The 27675-nt window shown below is 41.6% G+C and overlaps 1 protein-coding gene across 3 annotated transcripts; it reads left to right on the forward strand.

Annotated features, from left to right (window-relative positions):
* The first annotated feature begins 223 nt into the window (after nt 1-223).
* On the forward strand, nt 224-26340 carry ttc7b (tetratricopeptide repeat domain 7B). 3 transcript variants are annotated; one of them, XM_086127440.1, is made up of 23 exons: nt 224-428; nt 1675-1829; nt 2436-2511; nt 2608-2700; nt 3352-3515; nt 3784-3905; nt 4742-4820; nt 5047-5222; nt 5384-5447; nt 6448-6585; nt 8243-8431; nt 8525-8642; nt 9793-9850; nt 11286-11358; nt 11527-11687; nt 11784-11900; nt 12001-12098; nt 14011-14241; nt 17445-17495; nt 20354-20494; nt 21747-21949; nt 23044-23117; nt 24105-26340. In XM_086127440.1, exons 1-23 carry the CDS (start codon nt 308-310, stop codon nt 24250-24252), a joined length of 2850 nt encoding a protein of 949 aa, XP_085983566.1. In that variant the 5' UTR covers nt 224-307; the 3' UTR covers nt 24253-26340. The 3 variants fall into 3 exon arrangements, with proteins under 3 accessions (XP_085983566.1, XP_085983563.1, XP_085983565.1); XM_086127437.1 differs by lacking the exon at nt 14011-14241 and having other exon boundaries at nt 225-428; XM_086127439.1 differs by lacking the exons at nt 14011-14241; nt 17445-17495 and having other exon boundaries at nt 226-428.
* The last annotated feature ends 1335 nt before the right edge of the window (nt 26341-27675 follow it).

Here is a 27675-nt window from a genome sequence, read left to right on the forward strand (position 1 = left end):
GTTGAACATAAATAATATGGAAATGTCAATGTTGTCCTTCGAGCTCACCGACTACAGATTGCGCTCATATGGGTCATTCTCTTGTCAGATACGTGGCCCTTATCCAGCACTTTATTAAATTGTGGCCATCACCAGCGCCACTATGAAGAGTGGTGTGAGTGTGTGTGTGTGTGTGTGGGGGGGGGGTGCTTTCATTTGAAATTCATAACCGGAAGCGCAATTGTCTGTATACTGAGTTTGACCGCTACACGTCAAGAGCCATTCTTTGGTGTTTCTGTTTTGGTCCAAGCCGAAGCAGCGCACCAAAATGACGGCCAAGAAGTCTGGCTCACGACTGGAGACCGAGATAGAGCGGTGCCGTTCAGAGGGGCAATGGGATAAGATACCGGAGTTAGTTCGACAGCTCTCAGCTAAGTTGATTTCAAACGGTAAGATGTATATTTATTCCGTCAAACGTACACGCGGCCTTCCTCTCTATCGGAATCCTCAGGACTTCCTGAATCAGGAAAACGTACGTGGGGTAATTCGACACCTCGACATTATGACTCGTGCTTGAATCATGGAAACCAAAACAATATTTGATAGTCCTGTGATCAATATCATGTAAATGTCACCTAAATAATGGCAAACGGACACACATTTACTGCCCCATGCAGCAGACTCCCCGCCACTTCAATTGAGTTACGAACGTATGATCTGCGAAACAGTATATGTTTTAAATGTTATTTTCACTGTAATACTATACGCCACTGTCAAATTTGCGTCTATCGAAAATATCTTGTACACATAAAGAAGTGAAACCACAGTGGCCCAACTGAAAATGTCAAAACGTCTTTATAGGTTATTCTCAAACAATATTGACTTATCAAAGGCAGGGACGTCGCTAAATCGGGGCGAGGAGGTGCAATAGCCCCGTCAGATATGTGTAGCTCATTTAAGATCCTCCAGCGTTTCTAGTTTATATTTTAAATATATGTATTGGTGACGCCCACCGGGAGGAAAGGAAATCCCGGAGATGTGCCTGTGTCAATGTCTTTTAAAAATGCTGCCTTTATTTACTTAATAACTACGAGCGCTGGTCACCGACTGGGATCAGCAATAGGATTACTTGTCATAATTCTGGTTGGTATGTGTATACGAACAGTTGGTTGCTGTCGTGGACATCTCGTTTAATCTTAGTCCACAGCGATTCAAATTTGTTACAACCGCCACTTTTGAATGTTCTTAAACATGAATTAATCATATGAGAGGTGCAACAATTATCCTCAACTAATCAATTATCAAATTAATTGGTATTAAATTTATTTGTTAATGGATAACTCATTTACCTGTATCATTTAAATTTGTCCAACTACTTGGAATGCTTGGACTAATTCTTTGTGCTGAATCAAAATAATATATTTCTTTGACATCTTACAAACCAAATCAGTAACTGAATTATAATTAAGTTATTTGTGTAATATCAGAGCTGTCATTTTGAAATAATGTCCTGTTTTTGACTAAAGGCATGGAAATTAAAACATCATTGATTCATTTTAAATAGATTGAAGATTTGCCAGATTGATTGAACATATCATGAATTTCACCATAATTCAATCCAATCAAGCAGAGTGTTTGATGATGATGATGACGAACTTTTTTTTTTCTTCCAAACAAATATTTTCATGTGTACAGATGACCTCGGAGAGCTGTTGTTGGGGGAATGCAAGCTTCTGACATACCTGAAGGAGAATCCAATCAAACAGGGTGCGAGTCCAAGAGGCCCACGACCAAAACTGGTGGAGGTCAGGAAGCACCTCACTGCTGCTTTGGACAGAGGAAACCTCAAGGTAACCACCCAAGGCCACATGGCACACAAATGGACACACCATAGACCTATATACACTGTCGACCAGTGGTTCTTAACCTTGTTAGAGGTGACAAACCCAACCAGTTCATATGCACACTCACAGAACCCTTCATTTGTGAAAAACAAAAATATGACTTTTTACAAATTCAAGACCTAAAAAACACATGTATTAAAAACAGAAAAAAAATTAAATAACATTTCAAGACATACATATAAGTTTGTTTGTTTGTTTTTTCATTTTATGACGTACTATCACGACAGTCACACGTTGACTACTGAGTGACTAAATTTTCCACAGCACTGATTGGACAAGTAATGTAATGTGATCATCTGCAGCCAGTGATGGTCAAGCAGGCGTGTCATAACTAATTGACATGTTTTCGGTTATGTATTGACGTCCATGGCAGAAGCTCCGTCGAACCCCTGAGACCGATTCACCGAACGCCTAGGGCTCGATCGAACCCAGGTTCAGAACCACTGCTGTAGACTTTGGTGGCAGTTTCTTTTTGTTGCTACGTGTTGTGATATTTGAAGCATCCAGTTTACCACTGTTTGATCTTTTTAATGTTTATTGTCTGCTTTGCAGGCTGATTACCTCCAGGAAGCAAGTCTGCTCATGGCCAAACTTAGTTATGTTGAGGCAGAATACACAGACGCTTTAGGTAACACCCTGCTAACTTTCAGATTAATTGATCACATATTGTCGTTTTTAATGAAAATGCCCCGAGTTGTAAAATAATAGAGTTGATTCTTTGCAGGTCACTATAACAGGGTGAATCTGGACGACATGCAGCTGGTGGGAGCTCCAGTGTATAGGCTGTCTATGATAGCAGAAGCCTATGCCACGAAAGGTACACACAAAACAGAAAGACATACGTTGTTTGACTTGCTGCAGCCTAAAGTGGCTGTGCAAAGCACTAGAATTTGCACCGACCTCAGAACAAGAATCCGAATCATCTTTATTGGCCACGTATGTTAAAGACGGAATTTGTAAATATTTAATTCTAATTCTGTGTGTGAAGTGTTGACTGTGCGTTTTTGGACATGCACGCTTATTATTGAGACAGGCGTCACTCTGTTTCACGATACAGTATTCATATACAAAGGTCTCAGATATTCACGCGTGTAAAGACCATTACACCTCCATCCGCCTCGTGGCAGTGTTCCTGTTGCTATTTAACAGGAGCGAGCCATCTCCCGTTTCTAGTTTAAATATTGGAAAATGACATTAACAAACATGTAAATTGGGCATAAATTTGTGGATCCTCAAAACACGTGAAAATCACCAAAATATTTGTGTGAATAGTTTTGAGACAAATCTTTCCCCAAGGGATCATCTGTAATTTGGTGGCAGTAGGTGATTTTGAGATCAGAGATGGAGGGAGTAGGAATGCCACTAGATTTGTGTTGCTTAATGGTGAAGTTTTGAAGAAACTCAGGTTTTTAATTTTATTTTTTATTTTAATGTCATCCTGTCTCACTGTGTCGTCTCTCTCCCTCAGGCTTGTGTCTAGAGAAAGTCCCAGCCGCTTCTCCGCTGCTGTCCAATAAGAACGGCGGTTCTCCCTCCTCTAATCGCAACAGAACTGAGCAAGAGCAAGAAATCATCACATGCTATGAAAAATCTGGAGACATTGCTCTGCTGTACTTGCAGGAGGCTGAGAAGGTGTGTGTTTGTGGACTGTGTTGAGGTGTCTTAAAGTCAGCGGTCAAGGTTTTGTAAGGCTAATTCGAGTAGCAATTTTGCTTATGTGTTCATGTGCTTTTCGGGCAATTAAAAACAAAATTCTATTGGAGAACAAAATGATGAGATTCAAAAAATGACTGGCTCTGGAATGCTGCATGACAATGAGGAATTCCATCATTGCAACCTCCTATAACTTTGTGATGCTTTTGGAGTGATGATTGTGTACAATTCCTATTTTTTTTCTCAGGCATTGTCAGCTGGAATTCAAAATCGCAGCCCGAAGCCTGGCCCGACTTCCCAGGACCAGGAACTGGGTTACTTCCTTGAGACTGGCCTACAGAGAGCCCATGTCATTCACTTTAAAAACGGGTAAGACAGCACCTGCTATTACATTGCCTTGTGTGTGCTGACAAGTAATGACTGATGCCAATAACAGTTGAATGCCCTTTTAAACTCACACGGGAACTTAATTATCTGAGGATGCAGTAAATTACCTTTCAAAAATATAGACCGCAACCCGATGTCAGGTTGATGCTATATTTTATTTCCATGAACATAGGTAATTCCCCAAATATTTTTGGTGTGTTTCTTTACTTGGTACGCCAGTACGTAGAAGCTCTTTTCACTGAAATTATATTTTTTATGCTAAAATATTAGGGGTGTGAACAAAATATCTATTTAATCGATGTGTCTGACCTGCCATCCAGCTACGTCGCTCACCGCTGGACTAGTGCACATCGATGCTGGGCACACATTGACATCATTATTTACGAGTCATTGATCGATTGAATCAATCTAATTAAATAACTTATGATGCGCTTTTGGTGACTAGTTGACCAAAGCACTTTTATGGTGTAAATACTCGCTGAGATTCTACATACTAAGTGGAGAAAATTATAACAGAGGAAAAGTTCCTCCCTCACGCCCTTAAATAAAATCTGTGAATATGCAGTTTTGATAATGCTGAACCACTAAAATGTGAGCTGTTGTTCTTATATGCAGTTTTAAAAAAAATGGCTCGGTTCAGCAGAAAATGAATGATGACTGAATGTGCCATGTTGAAAACTGGTGCAAGAAAAGATTTTGCGTGTGTGTGATTCGTTCCCCTTTTCGCTCACGCACAAACAGAAATCTGCACAATTCCATTTTTTAAATAGCTTTTTTTCTGAGATTGCGCCTCACGCATGTTTCTTTTTCATGCATAGAAACCTGACGCAAGGTGTCGGGCGATTTCGAGAAATTCTTCGAGCTGTTGAGACCAGGACGACACAGAACCTGCGCATGGTATGGAGCAGGCTGGAAGGTTGGCTTTTGTTAGGTGACAGACTTTGTTTAGGCTTCCCGTTGAACTCTACATCACTTGTTGTTTTCTAAAGCGCTCTAGAAATACATTACAGTCGGGTTAAAACAAGAAGTACATTAGAAATAGCGAGAGAGACTTCGACTGATCTTTGGTGCCAGAAAATAAGTGTATTTGTGTGTGTCTCTATGCACACGTGTGTATGTTCAGACCATAGCAAGACAGCTTGCCGAGATCTTGCTCCGAGGAATGTGTGAACAGAGTTATTGGTCTCCTGTGGAAGACCCGCCCACAGTGTCACCGCTGGACGATCCCACGCGACAAGGACACGTCCAAAGCAAGAAGTACAGCTTAAGCCGACGCCCACGCGTGTACTCAGGAGAGAAGTAAGCAATCATGTTTTTGTGGTGAATGGAGAGAATAAGTAGGAAGAGAGTGGAGCAATATCAGCAGCTGTTCAAAATAATCTATTGCCAATGTGCTCATCTTTCTGTTCTTTTTTTCCCCTCACCCTTTTGGAATCTCTTTACTCATTTCTCTCCCTCAGTCTTTTTTGTCCCCAGGAGAACACAGAAGAAGCATTATTGCTGCTCCTCATTAGTGAGTCCATGGTAAGACGTGTGCCAATGACATACTCTGCTCCAAAGTACCGTATTTTCCGCACTAAAATGCGCACTGGATTATGAGGCGCACCTTTGACGAATGGCCTATTTTGTAATTTTTTTCATATATTGGGCGCACTGGATTGTAAAATGCAATCTACAATACATCCACTAGATGGAGCTATGCTCCTTCCGTTCAACTGAGGTGCATTCATGACCTCGAAAAAATGTAAATTAACGATTCCTTCAATGAAACTACGAAAATTGAAAATAATGCATCAAAACAGAATATGAAGTAAGGAAATCACAAAATAAATGCTATAGCCCCCCTACAGAATTAATTTTGGCATTTCCTTGAGCGTAGTTCCAACAGAACGATCACATATCAGGAAAATGTAGGAGATTGGACTGTCTCAGAAGGGTTTGCTATTTATTCCTTTGTTATGTACTGTATTCACAAACGAGGAAATCACAAAATAAATTCTGTGGAGGGGCTATAGAATTTATTTTGTGATTTCCTCGCTTGATTTTCTGTTTTGATGCATTATTTTCAATTTTCGTAGTTTCATTGAAGGAATCGTTAATTTACGTTTTTCGGAGGCGGTCACGAACGCCTCTCGAGTCGAACGGAAGAAGAGAAGGCACGGAGACAGACAAAGAGATACCTGTATTTGTTGAGACTGTGAAAACCATTAATAAAGTGTGTGTTTTAAAAAACAACACCACAGCTCTCCTTTTTTCAGAGCTGCAACAAAAACTTAATTAATAAAGCAGCGACACAGTTCACTGAACCAACAGCAAGTTATAACATTGTAAGCATGTCTCCAGCAAGGAGCCATCTTGGGGTCGACATATTACCGTAATGATCATACACAAGACGCACCGGATTTTAAGGCGCTGTGAGGTTTTAAGAAAATGGAAGACTTTTTGATGCGCCTTATAGTGCAGAAAATACGGTAATACATTCTCAGCGTAACTTTACAATTGTTTCTACATGTGTGTATTTCAGGCTAACCGTGATGCTGTCCTAAGCAGGATTCCGGAACACAATAATGATCGAATCATTAGTCTACAGTCTGCCTCTGTGGTGTACGACCTGCTGACTATCGCTTTAGGCAGGAGAGGGCAGTATGAGATGCTATCAGAGGCAAGTAATAATCCAGTCCTCAGTCTACTGTATATACCAGTAATCCTGATTGCTGAATGAAAAAGCCACACTCACAGACTGTCCAAAAATCCACTAAATGTCGATAAGACACAACTGTGAAATATGTGAAATGACATTTAGTAGAAAACTGAACTCGCGGGGTCAGAGGCTTTAGCAATAAGCCCAGAACTTCCCTTTCCAGAACCACTTTTTCCAACTCTTACAAGGGGATCCCTCTCCTCTCAACGTGAAAGAGTAGCGGCTCATGTCTAAATCCCTCCCGGATGACCGAGCTTCTCACCCTATCGCTAACTGAGAGACCGGCCGGACACCCGGCGGAGTAAACTCATTTCGGCCGCTTGTATCTGGGATCTTAATCTTTCGGTCACGACCCGCAGCTCGTGCCCATGTGGTGAAGGGAAGAACATAGATTGACCAGTAAATCGAGATTTTCGCCTTTCAGCCCAGCTCCTTCTTCACCATGCCGGACCAATCATCTTTGAAGAACTCACGACTTCTCGAGTCAATGTGTCGCCATTATGAATTTATTGTTTGGCACAGTTTTGACACCGGATGCCCTTCCTGATACATCCCACTCGTTTTAAGACAGACACTGTCTTGGAATTACGGTTGAGCATACCCAGTAGAACAGGGGTGTCAAACTCATTTCACATGGTGGGCCACATACGGCCTCGGTAGTTGTCAAGTGGGCCGGACCATTAAAATTATACCGTACTTTGCTATAAATAATCAAAATAATATGTCTTTCCTTTGTTTTGGTCTAAAGAAGCACAAGAACATTCGGAAAATGTTGAAATTTAATGAACATATCTTTTACAAAACATTTCATGAAGCACCTTACATTTCCTTCGACAAATATGCAATTTACTTTTATCATTCACATATGCATTGAAACTGATCCCAGTGATTGTACAAACTTTAACAAGATATTGAAAAATGCAGTAATGCACTTGAAGATTAAACGAGATATATAAAGAAAGGATGTTTTAAACCATTTACACATGCATATAAAATCAAAATGTAATCCCTGCCTACACCTTACAAACTAAGGAGAGTGCTATTAAATGTGTAAATGTGAGAGTGCTATTGATAGCGTCTGCTGTGTCGGGTCTGTCTGAGGGACGGACTGAGGCTGCTGTTGTTTTCTCTGATCAAAACAATGTTGTTTTCTAATCTGATCAAAACAGTGTGTCCCCTAGTGGATACTCCATGAATTGCACCTCATGAAAAATATTAATTCCGTGTCTTTTATGCACTTTTTTCACTTTTAAATTATCCTGTGGGCCTGATCGAACCTCCTTGCGGGCCAGTTCCGGCCCGCGGGCCGTATGTTTGACACCACTGCAGTAAAATGTGCATGTTCTTAACTGGGATTTGAACTGTGGTCTATGTAAAAGGCAGCAATCCACCACAATGCTCAACTGCGTGGCTAACGTGTTTTTAATCTACCATCGCCAGTTAGCACACAGTTACCCCAGCATCACTCGTTGCAACGTACTGGTTGCCTCACAGTGTGATCGTAAATAGCCATTGACTGAATCAAGCCTGTGCCAGCCGCATGAAAATTAGCTGCAATATGTGAACCACTACATTGTCAATTGCTCCATCTAAATGTCTCCTTGTGTTTTTTATTCAGTGTTTGGAGCGAGCCATGAAGTTTGCCTTTGAGGAGTTCCACTTATGGTACCAGCTTGCACTTTCTTTAATGGCTGCTGGGAAATCGGCTCGCGCAGTTAAAGTTTTGAAGGAGTGTATCCGTCTAAAGCCAGATGACCCCACCATTCCGCTGCTGGCCGTCAAACTTTGCATTGGACCCCTGCACTGGGTAACAGCTGCGCTCAAGCCGCAAACTCTGAAGCGTCATCCAGGTCTGCTTTCTAAATCACCGGTGTTTTTTCCCTCATTAAATTCATCCTAGCTGGATGAGGGTGAGTGCTTTGCCAAAATGGTGATCGACATGGGGGAGAAAGCAGCCGAGTTTAGAGCCAAAGGCCACTTGGCAATTGGACTGGTTTACAGCCTCAAAGCCACGGATGGTAAGTCTGTGTGTGCGTTCATGTGTCCCGCAAGTCTGAGACTCTGGGCCTCATGTACTAATTTTTTTTCACTTACTAATTAACACAGATTTGTGCTTAGATCGTCCATATGCACGTTTGACATACAAATCTGTGACTCATCCTTATGTTTGTACTTGACCGTGTGTGTGTATTCTGTGAACAATTGTAGGACCTCTGAAGACAATGCCGACACACAAATAATGATCTGCTTTCAAAAAAAAAAAATGTCCAACACAAATCTTTTATGCAACATGCGCAACGTATTGAAACTACAGTCATCCATACAAGCGAATAATCTCGATGATAATAACTTAAATCATGAATTTGCTAATAAGTTGACTAATGTCCCAAAGAACCATGAAAAGGACACTTCTCATCACTTTTACCCTTGTGCTCAAATGCTTGGAACTGCAGTCGGTATTGTATGTTTATCCATATCGATCAAGTACACATACACGCTACAAATCTGGAACATTTCATGATATATCCAGTTGACAATAACCGTCAAAAAGATCAGAGGCACACACGTAGCTCTGGCCAGCATGACTCCTGTATTTTCAGCGGCTTTGATATATATTTCTTACGATCTATTTCAACAACTTGTGCTGTGTTTGTTCATCTCTCGTCTCCGAATGTCTGTTTTCAAGGCATGTTTTCTGTGGAGCATTCTCTTATTGAACTTTGGATTCAATATTAACAACGATTCATAACGTTATTATGTGTTGTTACTTTCTGCATTGAGCAAGTTTTCCGATACAAACGTTTTGAACGGAGGATAAAGATTAAGAACGTTTCGAAAATCTTTTGTCCTACACTATGAACCTTTGGGATTCGTTGAAATGCGTGAAACAAATGCCTTTTTATGGAGAAATCGGTGCGCGGTAATGGAAATTGTAGCGCCAGTCTCACAAGCGATTACATCGAATCAATACTGATTCTTTAACCTACACACGGTGGTGTGAAAAAAATCGGCCAGTGCACATGTCAGATAGTAATTTTGCCCACCCACTCAACTTGTGCACAGAGAAAGGAACATTTCTAGACATTTATTGGTGAATAAAACCCATTGTTTTATTTTGCAATGCAGCTGACTGCTTTTTTTTTTCTCCTGCTGTCCGTTTCTCCATAGCATCATTGCGAAGCACACAGGAAGAGTATCAAAGAAAAGCTTTGGGAGCCTTCCAGAGGTTTGGTGTCTTTTTTTCCCCCTTCTTTTTCTGCTTCTTCTTTTCTACCCACGTCTACTTCAGAATGGTTTTCAGTTGGGGTGTTCCGATCAAGGGTTACATGCTGCTGATACTGATACGATCATTTGCGAGTGTGATTAGCCGATACTGATCACATGAATTTGGTGTAAAATTCAAAATTAACTGCTCCACAGCCAAATTATGATTCGGTTACTGGTTTGACTTTCTGAACCATGATGACCTGGGGAGGAGCAAAGCGATACTTTTTATCAAGCTGCCCTGAGTCTGAAAAATAAAAGGGAGGCCCCACGGAGACCAATTCAAAGTGTATTTTCACCAGTGGAATCAGGCACCAAAGCACCAAATTACACTTACTGTGCAAATATGTGCATGTGGCACATGAATAAACACAAAAACATACCCCCTGCTCCTATGTTGACAACCTCTCTGAATATTAAAGTACAGTACAGTGATCCGTGATCACACTCGTACTTCTAAACATTTGTATCCCAAATCATCTTTCTCCTTTGTAATAAATGGAAATGCAATTAATCTGTTTCAGTCCCCCAAAACACCCCATACCTCATGTAATCTTTGTCCTTCTGCCATAGAGTCTGTTGGCAGTTGACAATATAAGTGTTATTGTCCTTAAGTGCAAGGTAACCAATATTGTGAATTAATGGTGGCTGTATTTGGTAAATATCAGATCCCCTGCTAGCGGTGGGGATATAAACCGCGCTCATCGAGCTCAGATTTTGCTCGTATCTCAAGATGAAAAAAATGGTCAAGTGACATCTTGTATCTCAAACCTTTTAGTCAATGCACTTGTTTCTCAAGGCGCCCCTGTATGTGCCGATTTATCAGAAGCTAACGGTTTGCCAGTCTAAATACTGCAGCTCTGCTTACTTTTGGGCTTTGACGTGATGGGTGGAGAAACACGGCTTTGGGGCTTGTGTAAATTAATACAAAATTCAAAATACAGTACCTAGTGTACATTATCAATTTTGGATATAGCCAGCTAAAACATTTACTTGGTCATGAAATTTTACACTTGATACGTGGACAGGCAACCATAAAGTACTATTTGTATCTATCAAGAGACAATTTTCCAGATGCCCCTTCAAGCATTTGTACTGAAAAGGGTAATAAAATAAGCTCAGTAGCTCCAAATGACAACAAGAAACTCTTGTTTCAATGTTTGCCCATTAAAAGAGATTATTGAGTAAATAGAATCTAAAATCAAGTTCTATATTTCTTCATTTTGTTTTCTTACTCTTATGACTGAAGACATGGGTGACCATAAAATGGTAAGAACTAACTTTTTCCACCACGACTCGGAATTTGACCAACGCTATTGGATTCTTTCTAACAATCTGTCATTTAATAATCGTTTGAATGACATTTTTGAACATGCAAACTTCCTCTGTGTTGACAGAGCTCAGAGTTTGTCTCCAACAGACCATCTAGCAGCCTTCTACCTTGCACTGCAGCTTGCTGTGTCCAGACAGGTAACTGCGCCTGTTTAAAGTAAACACACACATACCATTGACCTTTGACATAGGAATGTGAGTCATGAAGTCAGGGATGTACATGAAAACCAGTTGTGTGTCCCTCAAATGTAGAGAAAACCTGTAGTCTCTGTGTGTGTCCATGTGCGCATGCGTGTGTGGGTGTAGATTCCTGAGGCGCTCGGCTATGTTCGACAAGCCTTGCAGCTTCAAGGAGATGATGTTCACTCCCTTCACCTGCTGGCCCTGCTTCTCTCAGCACAGAAACACTACCAGGATGGTCTCAATATTATAGAAATGGCCCTATCTGAGTATCCAGAGAACTTCAAGTGAGGCACACCCACACAACACCCACACTCGCATGATGCATCCCATTCAAGCCACAATCTGACCTCGTGTTTATGGATGTGCTGGGCATCCTTTAGCTTGCTCTATACCAAGGTCAAGTTGGAGAGTATGTGCAGAGGATCAGAAGAAGCTTTGCTCACCTGCAAACACATGCTGCAGATCTGGAAAAGCTTTTACAACCTTACCAATCCCAGGTATGCACACACGCGTACGGCTCCATCATGAATCTTGACTGGTTGAATGTTGTGGTCAAATGGAACACCCAGTGTGTGTTTGTGTGGTTTGTTGTGGCAGTGATTCGGGGCGTGGTAGCAGTTTATTGGATAGGGCTGTAGCTGACAGACGACAGCTAAATGCAATGACTCTGCCAGACTTCAGTGACCCAGATACAGGTAGGTGCACACACGCGCGCGCACTCACACTCACACACACACACACACAAATTCAATGGTCTTGATTTTTAATGTATTCTTTGCAATGTTTTTCATTTTTGTAAACTTAAACTAAACTATATTCACTCGTAATCTAAATTGTTGTTACAGATTTGAAAGTGCCTCCTCGAGATTGTATGTTTCAACTCCTTCCATACATGTTCATTAGGCTTTAGATCAGAGTTCACAGAAGGAAAAAAGACATTGCACCCTCTGTAAAACATGGAGGAGGCTTGGTTATGTGCTGGGGCTGCTTTGCTAATACCAGCACAGAGTGTTTTGAATTTGTGTTAGGTTCAATTACAGTGCATACAGAAATTATTTACAGCACTTCTTTTTCCACTTTTTATGTCTGATAATAACCTCATTCCAATATAGAATACATTTCCCCCTCCCCTCAAAATTCTATACAGAACACCCTATAATGAGAACATTATTTTTTTGGTACATTTATTACGAATAAGCAATTCACAACAAATCACTAATACATAACTTCACAGCCTTTCCCATGAAGCTCAAAATTGAGATCAGGTGCATCATGTTTCCACTCATCATCCTTTAGAGGTTCCTGTATCTTAATTGGAGTCCACCTGGTGGTAAATTCAGAGCAGGATCGTCTCGAGGCACAAATTTGGAGAAGGGTGCAGAAAAATTTGGACATAACACCTGTCGCCAGATGGAGAAGTCTAATCGAGAGTTACGGAAATTGTTACAGTGAGAAAATTAAGCAAGTTTCATTAGTTATTTAAGAAGAATATTTCTGTTATACCACAAAATAGCAATGCCTGGATTTCATTAACTTTCAGTAAACCTTCATGACAAACTCCAATTCCAGTGAAAGTAGGACATTTAAAACGTCAAATAAAAACTGAATATAATGGTATGCAAATACTTTTCAAGTTATATTCAGTTTAATACCTGAAGAAGAATATATAAAATTTAATGTTGAAACTGATGAACGTTATATGTATTTATTGATGTATTAATTTTGTAAATATTCTCTCATTTTGAATTTGATGCTTACCACACATTCAAAAAGCTTGGACAAAAAAAGTTGAGGAGTACTTAAAAAAAAAATAATAATAATAATAACTTTGTTTTTAAAAAAAAAAAAAAGCACCTGATTGCAACATTTCACAGGTGAACATTGAATACTCGTGACCTTTGATTTCTTAAGGCGGCATCGTTGTGTGCCACATGGACACAGGAATACTTCAGAAAGCCATTTTCAGATAACACTCATCTCCCTCCTTATCTACGAGAGTCATTCAATAAATACGGTGAATTTTTTTTTTTGGTATAAGGACTTGTAATACGGATAGAAGCTTACTTAAAAAAAAACGTTTAAAATATCAACGTAGTCTCCCAGCACTGTCACACACTTTTCCCATCTGTGCACAAGCTTCCATATCGCCTCAGCGTAAACATCTTTGCACTGACTTCACAACCAGTCGCTCACAACACTTTTGACTTCATCGTCACTTCCAAACTTCGTGCCAACTACCGTGAACTGCTGAGGCAGGTCAAGAAAGACATAAAGAACAAACGCAAGTGTCATCAGTCTGAAGGGGTCATCTTGCATCATGACAACGCAAAGCCTCACACAGTAGCCCAAACGGCACGGACCATCAACGTGCTGTGTTGGGAACTGCTCCCTCATCCCCCCTTAGAGCCCAGACCTTGCCCCTTCAGATTTTCACCTGTTTGGTCCCTTGAAAGAGTTCACAGTTCAAAGTTTGAAAGTGACAAAGTCTGTGAATATATTTTTTTTATGTTTTCAATTTCAGTCTTTCGATTGACAATTATTTTGTGTTCCTTTCCTTTAGGAATTGCTTCCATTGGTTTATTTATTTTTTTACTGTTTCTGTTTTAGCCTCAGGTTCTTCCTCCTCACACACTGGTTCAGAACCAGTCTCCCCCACTTCCCCCTCCACCGTATCCACGCTCTCCTCCCCACAGTTCTCCCCTTCCTCTCCGGTTTTCATCTTTCAGCCTCCTCCTCCACCCAAAAAATCTTGCTCCTTGCCTCCTCCCATGATGACCACCAAAGCCAGGACTCACTCCTTTTCCAACCACGTCGCTCTTCGTCAGCTTTCCTCCAGCTGTAACGTGCTACTCGCTTCACTTGAGCTTTCTAGCATGGTGTGGACTGTGATGCCCCCCAAAAGAGCACATTGCACTTGAGCGTAGATCATCTCTTATCTTGTCAAACCTGTTTCTCTGGTGCTCTGTGCAATTTTGTTCAAATACAAAAATAGGAGAGTTCAGTAGTTCACGCCAAATAGCAAACGGACGGATTGCAAACTTCTCGAAACAGTACTGACAGAAAACAAACGCGCCCAAAAGCTGATGCAACAAGACAGTCTCTTAAAACAAGGAAAGAAGTCGGAAGGCGGTAGTGTCATTCCCTGTCGCATATACGTTCTGTTTCATTGCTCGGTTAGTGTCAGTTGACTCAAAAAGTGGCCCCCACTCTTATGGAAGGACAGAAAGCATTTCAGGGGTTAGTTTAGGGACCCTGTATGATTGCCAGCTGCGTTTACCCAATAACGTTCTATATTAGTGGCAATATATACCTTCCTTATGACCAATACAAACAGGGGCTGGAAGGCAGACCTATTTACAACACACAGCCGATACACCAGAGGTGGCATCTGTAAAGCTGCTATTAACTATAACATTTCAAGCGACTTTTAACTTGACACTCATACCGTATTTTCCACACTAAAAGGCGCACTGGATTATGAGGTGCACCTTCAATGAATGGTCTATTTTGTAATTTTTTAATTTTTTTCAGATATTGGACGCACCGCATTCTAAGACGCAATGTACAATGCATCCACTAGATGGCGCTACAGTCAAGCAAATGCCGACAGAACAGTACACTACACCCTGATTTATATAGCAATAATCAGATGTCAGTAAAATTTATTTAATAAAGCGGTGACACAGTTCACTTAAGCAACAGCAAGTTTTAACACTGACTCGTTAACGTAGAACTCTCTTGCCACTGCTCTATTTCCGTGTTCAACTGCGAAACCGATCGCCTTAAGTTTGAACTCTGCGTTGTAAGCATGTCTCTAGCAAGGAGCCATTTTGGGGTTGACATATTACCGTAATGACCATACACAAGGTGCATCCTATTTTAAGGCGCGCTGTGAGCTTTTAAGAAAATGGAAGGCTTTTAGGTGCGCCTTTTAGTGCGGAAAATACGGTAATGTCATCACTGATAAAAAGTTCTTGAAAATCCTGCTGGGCTGTGGCTTTTTCCCCCCCACTCCCTTTATTTTTCTTCACCTTAAGCCGTGCAGTTAAAAATACCGTCGAAGACAACTAGAATACAGTGATCCCTCACTACTTTGCGGTTCGTTTATCGCAGGTTCAGTGCATCGCGGATTTTTTCAAACATATTAAAAAAAATTGTTTATTTTTTTTAAATATACATGGAGTACAGTACTGTATATGTTGCTCTATGTGACTCGCTGTTGTTTTGCAGCTTCTCGCGAACCGTTTGCGGACTTTAAAAAAAAATAATAATTTTTTTAACTGTATGTTAATTGAACGCTACTTCGCGGATTTTTGTTTAGCGCGGGTGGTTTTGGTCCCCATTAACCGCGATAAACGAGGGATTACTGTAATGAATGCGTACTCGTCTATTGGCGCAAGCAAATCTGCCTCCTCCTCCAGCCTAAAACACATGATGAGCGACTAGTTGACATTGCGCCCTTAACGTCATTGTGGAGTCGTAAAGTCCACAAATTGAGTCGTCTGTTCAACGCCGACAGCATGCCGTGGATCATTCCAGTGCGAAAGCTCCTTAACATTCCAACATTGATTCGAGAAGAATTAGGAAATACAAAAGCATCAGAACGACAACAGAGTGACTCACTGGTGAAGGAAGACAGCAAGTTCGCAGTTGAAGAGAATGAGATATCTATACCGTATTTTCTGCTTGAGAAGGCGCTTCGGATTATAAGGCACATCTTCAATGAATGGCCTATATTAAAACGGTTTTCAAGTATAGGGTGCACTGCATTATAAGCCGTATAGAATAGAAGCTACAATAGTGCCTGCGATTGCATTATGCATCCACTAGATGGCACTACGCTAAAGGGAATACAATACAATGAAGCCTTTAGATAGCGCCTTCACAACTGCTGCAGCTGTTACAAAGCGCTTTACAGAACATTTAAAATACTACATCCAAGAAATCTGAATATTGATCCATATGTAGCTCCCTCAGGATGTAGCATGAAGCACAACATTAAGTCCATTAAATACAGGGGTTATTCATTGGCAACTAGTCACGAACATCGACATGAAACATAAAAATACAAATGGCATTGCAAAACAATAAATGAAAGCCAAACGTTATGAAGACAATTGATTCAACAAAAAGGCACACGTACTTTGTGGACTCACATCCACAAGGGGCTAAATATCCTTTGAAGTCTAAGTCTTGAACTACATTTGGTACGCTGTAGTTGATCAAATCAAATTTTTCAAATGATGACCCTTGTGAGGACAAAGCGCATTGGAAAATGGATGGATGGACGAAATGATGAATGTCTAAATTATTGTAGATAGAAAACCCCACATTGGGATCACGATAGCTTCAAGATATACCCTGTGGCCTTTCCCAAATAATGCAGTGAGATTTCTTGTGATTTCATTCATTGGTTGGGGGAAAAAAAAGTTTTGGAGTCTCCCACTTGTGAAAATTGCCATTGCAATTCCGATCTGCCTCTCAGAAATAATTAGGCCGGCTTGTTTAATTGACACTTGGTGTCCCCTCATTAGCACAACACCATGAGCCAGCATGGAGCACTGGATTCAACAGTTTGCCATACATGCGATGTCTTTTATTTAACCGTTGATTTGAAAAGTGAAGCCTCAAAAAGCAAATGTGCTCCAGTGAGGGATCTTGACTGACCACTTGCTTATTTCAACCTCACAGGCATGCTCAGTGTTGATAAGAACTTAACACATTTGAAGATATGACACTTTGTTTTTTGAGCATTTTATGAAGTCTTGAGCATTTCTCTCTTATTACGTTTTGACCTGATTTTTTTTTGTTTATAGCAAATGTTAGCCAATTAGTGCAATGTGTTTATCAGATTAAATGAACGTAAGGCTCGTGTCTTGAGGCCCTTGTAAAGAAAAAACACCGTGATGCACTTTTAGGTTTTCTTTTCCTCCACAATGATTTGTCTGTGCTTGACCTCGTTTCTCTCTTTTAATCATTAACAACTGCATTTCTGGGTTTTTTTCCCTCCATCCCTTCGTTTCTTTTTTCTTTTTTTTAAGGCGGCCTTCAGGACGCTAAAATGCTTGGTTTTTCTTCCATGTTTTCTGTTTGTAAGTAGCCAAGTAACCTCCATCTGACCTTACGTTTTTCCATTTATTGCTTACTTCCCATCCTTTGTTGTAGTTACCTCATTTTTTTTCCCCCCTGGTGAGATTGTCATTCTTGTCCACATGGTGACTTTATCAGGTACACTTTGTAAATGCATGGTTGTCGGCAGCGTTATTTTCATGGCACCATTCTCCAGAGATTTCGATCCTTTTTTTATTTCGGGGTTCATACAAACAAGAATGGATAATTCGGTTCTCGGCAACCAAATTCTGACCCCTATCACATCAATGTTGTCATGAGACTTGAGGGACAACTCAATTTCTCTCAAACAGTAGTCTCTTCTACTTCAAGGTTGGACTAGAGCGGGGGTCGGCAACACGCGGCTCCAGAGCCGCATGCGGCTCTTTAGCGACATCTAGTGGATCACTGGAGCTTTACAAAAAAAAAGTTTGAAAATGGAAAAAGATTTTGCTAGTCGGTTAACATAGCTCAAATAGATATAGATAAATGTTGCAGCTCCGAAAAAGGAGAGCTGTGGTGTTGTTTTTTTAAAATGTACACTTTATTTATGCTTTTAACGGTCTCGACAAACACAGACACGTCTGCGTCCGACTCCGTGCCTCCTCTCGACTCGAGAGGCGTTCAAAGACAGCCTCCGAAAAATGGAAATTCATGATAACTTCACTGACTCTAAGAAAAGCGAAAATAATGCACCAAAACAAAAAATCAAGCGAGGAAATCACAAAATAAATTCTATGGGGGCGTTCACACCAAAGGAATGAATAACATAAACAATTCTGAGACAGTCCAGTCTCCTACATACATACAGCATGTTTTTCCTTCATTGTAAGTTGTATAGAAGGCTTTTAAATTTTTTGCGGCTCCAGACATATTTGTTGTTTTTTGTCCTATATGTTTCTTCCAACATTTTGGGTTGCCGACCCCTGGCCTAGAGCATGAATAACAGTTGTTCAAGATTATTTTCTTCAAACTTGTACACTGTCGATCTAGTCACCTGGCCACTCTTCTGCGGTATGAGTAAGTTCCCGTCAATTATGGCCAAAGTCCCATTTCGTTGAACAGTGCATTTTGAATGCACTCAGCTTTAGTCATGAGATTGGCTGATGACACTTTTGATGCGGGAAGCAGTTAAACATGTGTACCAAATAAAGTGGCTGTTGTGTCCACGTCATCAGCTTTTACTTGCTCTCAGCTGGTTGCTGCACAATGAGAGGTCTTGTGCAGATTCAGTTACAGTACTGTAGTTGTATTTGTTTTAAAGGAATACAGTGACTTATTGATTTAAAAACAAAAAAGCACTATCCAATTACGAAATGCTTTGATGTAATTTTTCGATGTTGTTATGGAAAAAAACAAAGTGTAGAATACTCTATTTCGTTCATGCCTGTATGGTGTAGCACTTGTGAGTGATTTTTTTTTCTAATTTTCTTAGATTGTGGTGAAAGATGGATTCAGATCTTAATGGAGGATCTGATTCAGAAAGATGTCGCTCTACATGATACTATGTTTCTAACACAACCAAATGAAAAATGATTTTTTTTTTCAAATTGATTAGCAATTCTATCTTGATTTTCAACAATCCAGTGTTGAAAGTTTGTTGAGGAATTTGGAATTCAACCCATGCATTGGATATGAATATGAAAGTGATTTGTTATGCTTTCAACCATCTATTCAAATACATTTCACTGCAAAAAAAAAGACAGAGAAAGGTAAAAAAAAAAAAAGGACACTAAACCAAAACTAACCAAAAATTTTTCCCCGAGTCAGTGTATTCCTTTAATTGATTTAGCAGCTTTTGCATGTGTTTTTGTGTTAGCCGCAAACATTTACGTGTGAGTCTGTGCTACAAGTGTCACTGTTTGGAAATGCAAAGGACGAAATGGTGTCAAGTGGAAAGTATAGAAATACATCTGGAAACCTCAATTCGTCACAAACGACAGTGCGCATAGCTCCAGAATAGGAAGAATCCTCAATTTACCACAACTCTTACACAAGTATTAAAAAAATGCAACTTGAAAACTTGACAAGCGAGCGTCATCCTCACTTTGTGTTCCTTGTCGAAGAGCGTAAACCGATGGACTCAAAGACACAACACCGGTCACACAACGCCCAACTCAAACTCCTTTATATGCAACAGTATGTTCCTCTCAAGTCAACGGGTATGGGTAAGTTATAACCTGCCAACATAAAAAGCAGTAGTTGCGCTAAAGATTGCTTCGTCAACGTTGATCAGTCACGGGGCTACTGGCTACCATCTCCAACTGGCATGATGGAAGAATTTGGTAAAGCTGAACAAAAGTCCAACAGCGTAATCTTTTCTGCTTAGAGTGTGATTCTGTTTGATTCACTTCCCATAATACTGTTCTCCTCGCCTAAAACGGGCCACCAAAACTACGACGAGATTTAGTTGTGTTTTTTTAAACGCCACTGAATCATTCTTCAAAATGGCGGCTACTTTGTGTGCCCGATGCAATCTCACCTGCTGTAACAAAAGAGCACTTGTTTCACCTACTAATCTCTGTACAATGTATTTGGTGTGGCTGCATGGTGGGGTGCAGAAATGAGCTCACTTCATCTTAACACTGAGGTGTGTTGCAGTGTGTGAAATGCTGTGTACTGATGAAAGGCTGTAAGTTCACAAATAGGAAACTGTGTGCCACGGTGAGCTTATTCAAACAATTTCCGTTTCCCCCGCTAATATGTTTTTAAAACATTCGCAGTACACTTCGGTTGGAATTTTGAGTAAGACCATGGCACATGGCGACTTCATTAAATTGCCTTCTCCTTAATTTTAAGAAAGAATCTCTTGTGATAATTGTATCTAACCGCCTCTTTCCAGGTTCTGTGCATGCTACATCCATAGCGGCAAGTCGTGTGGAGCAGGCATTGTCTGAGGTGGCTTCCTCCTTGCAGAGTAGTGCCCCTAAGCACGGTCCCCTGCACCCCTGGTTGACTCTGGCTCAGATCTGGCTGCATGCAGGTACTTACATCTACTGTTACTTGAGTCACAGTCCAGTGGACCCCTCACAAACTCACCGTTCAGCACCTGTGGTTTCACTTAGTAACAGATTTAGTTTTTCGTGGAAAATGCTTATTGGAGATTCATACTCGGTTTTTCAAGGATTTCATTGGTTTAAAAAGTTTGTGTGTGCGCGTGTGTGCGTGCGCGTGTGTGTGTGTGTGTGTAGAGCAGGGGTGGCCAACCCGCGGCTCGCTAGCCGCATGCGGCTCTTTGGCTGGTTGAATGCGGCTCCCAGGCTCTCACACGACAAGCGTCGAAAACGCCTCGGCAGCGGCGATGCCATTCAAACATGGCGCCAACTTCACAGAACGTACTCCGTCTGCCTATCATCAATCCCGTTACTTGATTGACTTAGAGAGCAACCAATCAGGTGACTGCATCACCGCTCAAGCGCAAACAACGGCGCTAAGTGCTAAGCTAGTCAGCGAATTACCTCTGATTTTAAGGCAGGGGTGCCCAATACGTCGATCAGAATCGACCGGGAGCCGGCGAACTGGTCCCAAGTCGACCGCAAGGGGTGGGAGGAGGAAATGCGTGGGGAAAAAAAAGGTTTGTTTGGTTGTGTCTTGAGCTTTCATTCATTTTCGGCCCGTTCCAACTGTTGCTCATAGTGGTGTGCGTGCATATGTGCGCGAGTGCACTGCTGGGCAGCCGCGTGAGTGCGCGCGTGCAAGCGCGCGCGTGTATGTGTGTGTGCGCGTGTGTGTGTGTGTGTGTGTGTGTGTGTGTGTGTGTGTGTGTGTGTGTATGCTTGCACGTGCGCGATCGGGTCATTCGTGAGAAGTTGGTCGCTTCAAAAGTCGATCTTTGGCCAAAAAAGTGTGTGTGTGTGTGTGTGTGTGTGTGTGTGTGTGTGTGTGTGTGTGTGTGTGTGTGTGTGTGTGTGTGTGTGTGTGTGTGTGTGTGTGTGTGTGTGCGTGCGTGTGTGTGCGCGCGCGCGTGCGCGAGGAAGGGTATGATGTGGCTCTTTGCTGTCATTTAGTAAAAAAATTGTCTCTTCGTCTCTGACTGGTTGGCCACCCTTGGTGTAGAGAGAGACGCACATACATGCACACGTATGCCACGAAGAGCAACAGCCACAACGAACCCTAACGTGGGCGAAACAGAAAAATAAACTTGATCCAAGACAAGACTGAATTGGAATGTTAGCCTTACTGCTCGCTGTTTAAAATCACATTTTTAAATTCCTTCCCATCTTTGTCTCCAACAGCTGAGGTCTACATCGGCATGTCGAAGCCCGCTGAGGCGTCAGCCTGCACTCAAGAAGCCGCCAACCTCTTTCCCACATCGCATAACGTCCTGTTTATGAGGGGGCAGATTGCAGAGCTGAGGGGCAACATAGACGAGGCGAAGCGCTGGTATGAAGAAGCGCTGTCCATCAACCCCACGCATGTCAAAACCATGCAGAGACTGGTAATATATGTTTGCGCGCACACACACACACGCACTCGGTTGCGCTATTGTCTTTAACTTCCGTTCAAGTATGTGTCCCCTTTTTGCCTGAAGTGTCTGCAGGCCCTTATGTAATTTAGCCTGCATCCTGTGGGAGTCTTTAAAGATTGTCTCATTCACCGAGGGATAGAGCTGTATGCAATTCGGAGAACTCCCCACCAGCTCTTCCTCATAATTACAATCCGGCACTCAGAGCAACTGAGATTGATTATGTCGCTCAAAGATGCGTCGGGATTTCTGAAAGGGGGCCGAGAGCTAAACCATGAACCTTCCAGCTGCTGTGAAACACGACGTTACAATTGCTGCCGTACTTTTTAAGTTTCATCCCAGTTAGCCACTGTGTTGAACGGCAAGGGCAACAAACAATCATGCATATAGATTGTGGTAGGGTCCACTGCCAGCTTAGTTTGGAAACGGTGTTCTTGCCCATGCTTGTTGTCCTCTGGTTACGGTACTCTGGCTTCCTCCCTCATTTCAAAAACAAGCATGTCAGATTCATTGAAGACTTTTCACTTCCTGCAGGTTAATCTACTGTATGTATGAATGGTTGTATACTTGGAAATGTTGTGTAATGTGATCGCCTATTTCCCTCCATTTGTTGTCGACAACCATGATAAAGATATCTCTCGCAAATGTTTAGGCAGTGGCCCGTACACAAGCTTGGCGGGAGTCAGTTGATTAGTTTTTGATTTTCATAACAAGCATAGCTAGATTGGGTGTGTCGCCTCAATTGATGCGCGGATGCGTCTCCCTCTCAAACAAATACGCTTCACCTCAAATAAACGCCATGGCAAAGAAATAGCGGCTCGTGCCACCGGTTAGCTGTAATTATTATTTTTTGTTTGTTTTTTAAACACCATGTGTTACACTTGGATCAGGTTAGGTATGCTACAGACTGATTATCCCCCATGCTGATGAATATAAATAGTGTGAAACTTAAAATAAAAGCCTGTAAGTTGAGTAGATAAACATTCCCAGCAAGAAATATGGTACTTAACATGTATGCATATCGCAGATGTGACAAAGTCAATATGCAAATTTTCTGCCATCCTCAGGGTCTTATTCTCCACCAGCTGCAACGCTACAGTCTGTCGGAAAAAGTCCTGAGGGATGCCGTGCAGGTCAACAGGTAGGTGTCTGCATGTCGGTGTCCAGGCAAGCACTGCTGTCCGCCGGGATAATGGCCAAGCCCAAGCCCTGCCACTAAATTCTGACAGGAATTGACGCTCTGCCAAACAGAGGTTTTAGACCAGCGGTGGGCAAACTACGGCCCGCGGGCCGAATCCGGCCCGTTGGTCTTTTTAATCCGGCCCGCCGAAGGTTGGTCCACAATTAAGGTTCGATGGGAATGATTGCATTCATTTCAATTGGACTTGTAATGACAGGCATTTCACCGCCAGGTGGCGCATTGGCGTGAAGTTGCAGAACACGGGGGGGCGGGGCAATCTTTTCGACCACCTAGTACCTCTGTATCGCTCTACTTCTACTGGTCTGATCACAACCCATCTGCAGCGATGCACAGGCTAAAATAGGTCATCAACAACACTTTTGTCATTTAGAAAAAGTATATTAATACCGTACTTTCATGCTTTTGTTCCGTTGATGTTTGATATGGACTGTCAACAAATGCAGTTTTTTTTAATGTACCATAGCTCGTGCTGACCTGGCCCTTCTGTCAAATTTTAAAAGTCAATGCGGCCCCCGAGCCAAAAAGTTTGCCCACCCCTGTTTTAGACTGTACTCAGAAATACCACAAGATGGCGGTAAAGGACTTCTTATCTCCAGCTGTGTCCGCATGATTGTGTTTTCAGGGGGCCACACGTTGGCCATCACTTGTAAAGTGGCTCAGCATCATCACCCAGCCATTCTGATCATGTCATTGGGAGGGATACTCCGTGTAGTGGCGGTTGTTTTTTTTTAAGCATGCCTGAATGTTATTTAAGTTTCAAGCCTGGTAAAATACACAACCGAGTCCGTTTTTGTTTCCTGTCCAATTTCAGTTCAGCTCCAAATTGTATGACCATTTGGTTCCGATTTTAAGGTTACCGCTATACATCATTCGACACATCGATATGTCATTTTCTCTACTACTTGACATATCTCTTTTTGTACTCAGTACGGCTCATGACGTGTGGAACAGCCTTGGTGAGGTGTTGCAGGCTCAAGGGAACGCCGCCGCCGCCACCGAGTGTTTCCTCACCGCTTTGGAGCTGGAGGCCAGCAGCCCCATCCTCCCCTTCACCATCATTCCAAGAGCACTATAAAACATACACACGCAGTGGTAGCATACTGGAGCACAAACATGGACCTCTGAGAAACACACCAAACAGGCAGTATGCCTGCATCTCACACACACACACACACACACACATACACATTCGAAGCAAATGACCAGGTCTCCCCCTTCCCATCATGCCTTGCTGTAACCACCTCTGGTGATGCTGTTTTGTCGTGTGTTTGTGGTCTGTTTCCGGTGCATTTTGACTCTGACATTTCCTACATGAAGAACAAGACTTGAAATGGTGTTTAGGTCATTCACATGCTGTACTTGAAATAGTTGAAGCACTGACAGCAAATACAAGGAACACAAGTGTGTATGTCTTGTTGACACCAGTTTCCACGCCAAGCGATTTGATACATCAGGCCATGCACGCGCGTAAACACGCATGCGCACACATATTCACATGCTGCTAGCCACTGTGAGCTGGCTTGAATCCCAAAATGCAGATTTGCATTTACACGACACAGTTCTTTTTCACGGCATTGCAACGCAAGTCCTTCCACATACAAGTGACCTGATTAAGCGGTGTTTTGACATACAGATCGGCCAATTGTTTATTTATTTATTTTTTCTTCAGTCGCGGCCAAAATTGGCTACAAATTTGGTAACAAGCAGCGTTTTGCTCAGGAGGATAAACGGTTTAGAAAATGGATGGGAGAATGATTAATTATTCCCTCTCAAAATCCTAGTTCCATGTTCCCTGAAGTTATTTTGAATAACTGAATTAATGAGATATTAAATAAATAAAGCAAAATATATGTTCATAGTCTTGTAAATTATATTTTGCCTTCCACGGTCTTTGCCTCCGGTTGGAGGTCGCAAAATTTTGACCTCCTACATTCCTCGAACTCGGCATTAGTTGTGGCCGTCATTTTCTGTACAGTACAGTACTGTATTTATTCTGTACGCCCCTCGTGGCCAAGGCACGCACACCAGAAAGGAGGCCCATTGAATCCAGGCATGATGTCTTGATGCTGAACCTCTTTCGTTACATTCTATTTCATTATGTTGATGCTGTAAAGTGCCATTTTTCTCGTTGAAAAACCTTTGTGTGTGTGTGTGTGTGTGTGTGGTCGGGGCTTGAAACATTATTGGCATTTCCATTTATTTCATTGGGGAAAGATGATTAGCGATGTCCGATAAATTATTGTCAGATAAAAGCGTAGTCACGGAAGATATTAAACTCAAAAGTTAAGGCATCACCGTACCTAGAATTTTTTTAGGCGTAACCACGTTTACATTTCCCAGTTGTTTGATACAAATGATCCTCGTATGTTGTTCATCTTCCCTTTGCCATTCTTCTCACTGTACACCAATAAGGTAGTTGTATTTATTTGCCAAGATTAAAATGAGATTAAACCGAAACTCGACCTGAAGCTCCAGCCGATGGCAACGTGCCTACCCTGTGCGCAGCTACGCTACAGGCCCGAGTTTCATATCACCGGTTGGTCACAGAAGCAACATTTATGTTCTCGTGGTGCAAATAAACATGGATGCTCATAGTGTACACAAAATTTGATTGTCACTGCACATTTGCAGCATTTTGTCGCTCACCCACCAGTGTGACTGCAAATCACAATTTTAAAAACAAATCTTATTAAGGTGTGCTGACATTGTGAGCACAAACCACAGTTATCTGTTTTTAGGATCCCAAATCATTACCAACACTGAGAAATAAGAATGGTGTTAAAATGAGGATCACGGTGTGCGTCATTCTTTTACATTTATTTTGATTTGATTTGATTTTTAATAGTTGGTCAGAGAAGTCACTAAATAAGAGTGACAACTTAAAAGTTTTTGGGGAAAAATGTCAAAGTCGTCATGCAACCACTGCACCTGCTGTAAATGTAGTTCCGGTTTTAGTTTTCACAACAAAGTGTAATAGTTATATATTGTATAGTGCCATGTGTATTATTATTTTCTAAAGTAAATTCATATTCTATTTTCTTCACAGAGCTTGATGTTACTCAGATGATTGATGTAAGAGGAATGTGTACGAATTCAGCTTGTGGCTCAGTGTTGTGCCCTTTATGCTTTCATGAATGAGGAACGATAAACGTATAAAAGTCAAGTTGGTCTCTTGAGTGTTTTTGAGTCAGTGAATTCATTTTGAAGTGCAGCATCTGTCTTTGACCTGCGGTTCACACCCGGGTTTGTATCTCAAGTGTGTTCGTGGCAAACGAGTTTGTGCCTACATGCGTGTGTCCGTCATCCTTTGTGTGTCTTTTATCGGAGGATCTCAGAGCACTGACAGCCTTTGTACCACGGTGTCAATCACGCACACGCTCCCCCACTCAACTCTCGGGTAACACTTGGTGTTATTTCCCTACGGTCATGACCTGTCCATAGACTATAATTCAAAATATCAAAATGAAGGATTTTTAACTTGGGGGAAGAAAAAGTATAATAATTTAATATTTTAAAAGGATCAAAGTAGATAAAAATATAATTTATATTCCTTATATTACAATAACTTTATATTGCGCTTTTCAATGGTGTGTGTTCTATTAAAATTTTCCATGAAAATTGTCTTGCAGAAACAGTTTTGTGTGTGGGGGGGGGGGCGTTATCGATAAACACAGTATTGTCATTCGGAATAAATTGAAAGGATAGACACCATATTTTACTGGACTAAGCATTTAAGACCGCATGAAGAAACTTTACCCTCCCTCCCCCCAAAAAATAAAAAAAATGATTAAAAATAAAAACGAATTAATCTACGGCACATGCGTTAAAATGAAAAAAAAAATCACAAGATTTTTCCCCAACTTACAAGCGTTCATGCTAAATCGTTCAACGTGTTGCAGTGAAAATATTGCCAACTTCCTAAAACAGGGGTGCACAAACGTTTTGGACCTCAGATCGACTTTTCGATCAACCAATCTCCCGGGATCGCCCCTTACCGCGCACGTGCACACACAGGCACGCGTACGCACGCCATGATGAGAAACAGCCTGACTCGGAAGCATGCGATGCACTTTTGCAGCTTGTTAACTATCTAGCTAGCTCACAAGTACCGTTTTAAAGTGCTTCCCTGGGCCCTCTCGATTCCTATTCTTTGCCCGTGCCCTCGGTGAATTGTACACGAAGCAAACTCTGAATGAGAATGATGACGATAAAAGACAAAGCGCAACAGCTCTGATCACAAGCTGCAATTGCAGACTGCTGAACGCTAACAACTTCCGGTGACGTAGATCACGCGCCACCGGATGTTAATGATTTAGATCTACACGTCAACTAAATCAATAATCAATGTTTCCTTTTAAATTGCTCTGAATTTTTAAAGAAATTTAATCTACCGGTCACCCCAAAAGAATTTGCTACAGTCATGGATGCTATTCCTTCTGGAATCTTGACCCTCTTGAAAGGGGTGGACAGAACAACCTCCACACCAACCCTGGACCCC

Source organism: Hippocampus guttulatus, chromosome 13, assembly GCF_054856545.1.
Source record: "Hippocampus guttulatus isolate MCC_2025c chromosome 13, RoL_Hgut_1.0, whole genome shotgun sequence".
In the NCBI taxonomy this organism is placed as follows: domain Eukaryota; kingdom Metazoa; phylum Chordata; class Actinopteri; order Syngnathiformes; family Syngnathidae; genus Hippocampus; species Hippocampus guttulatus.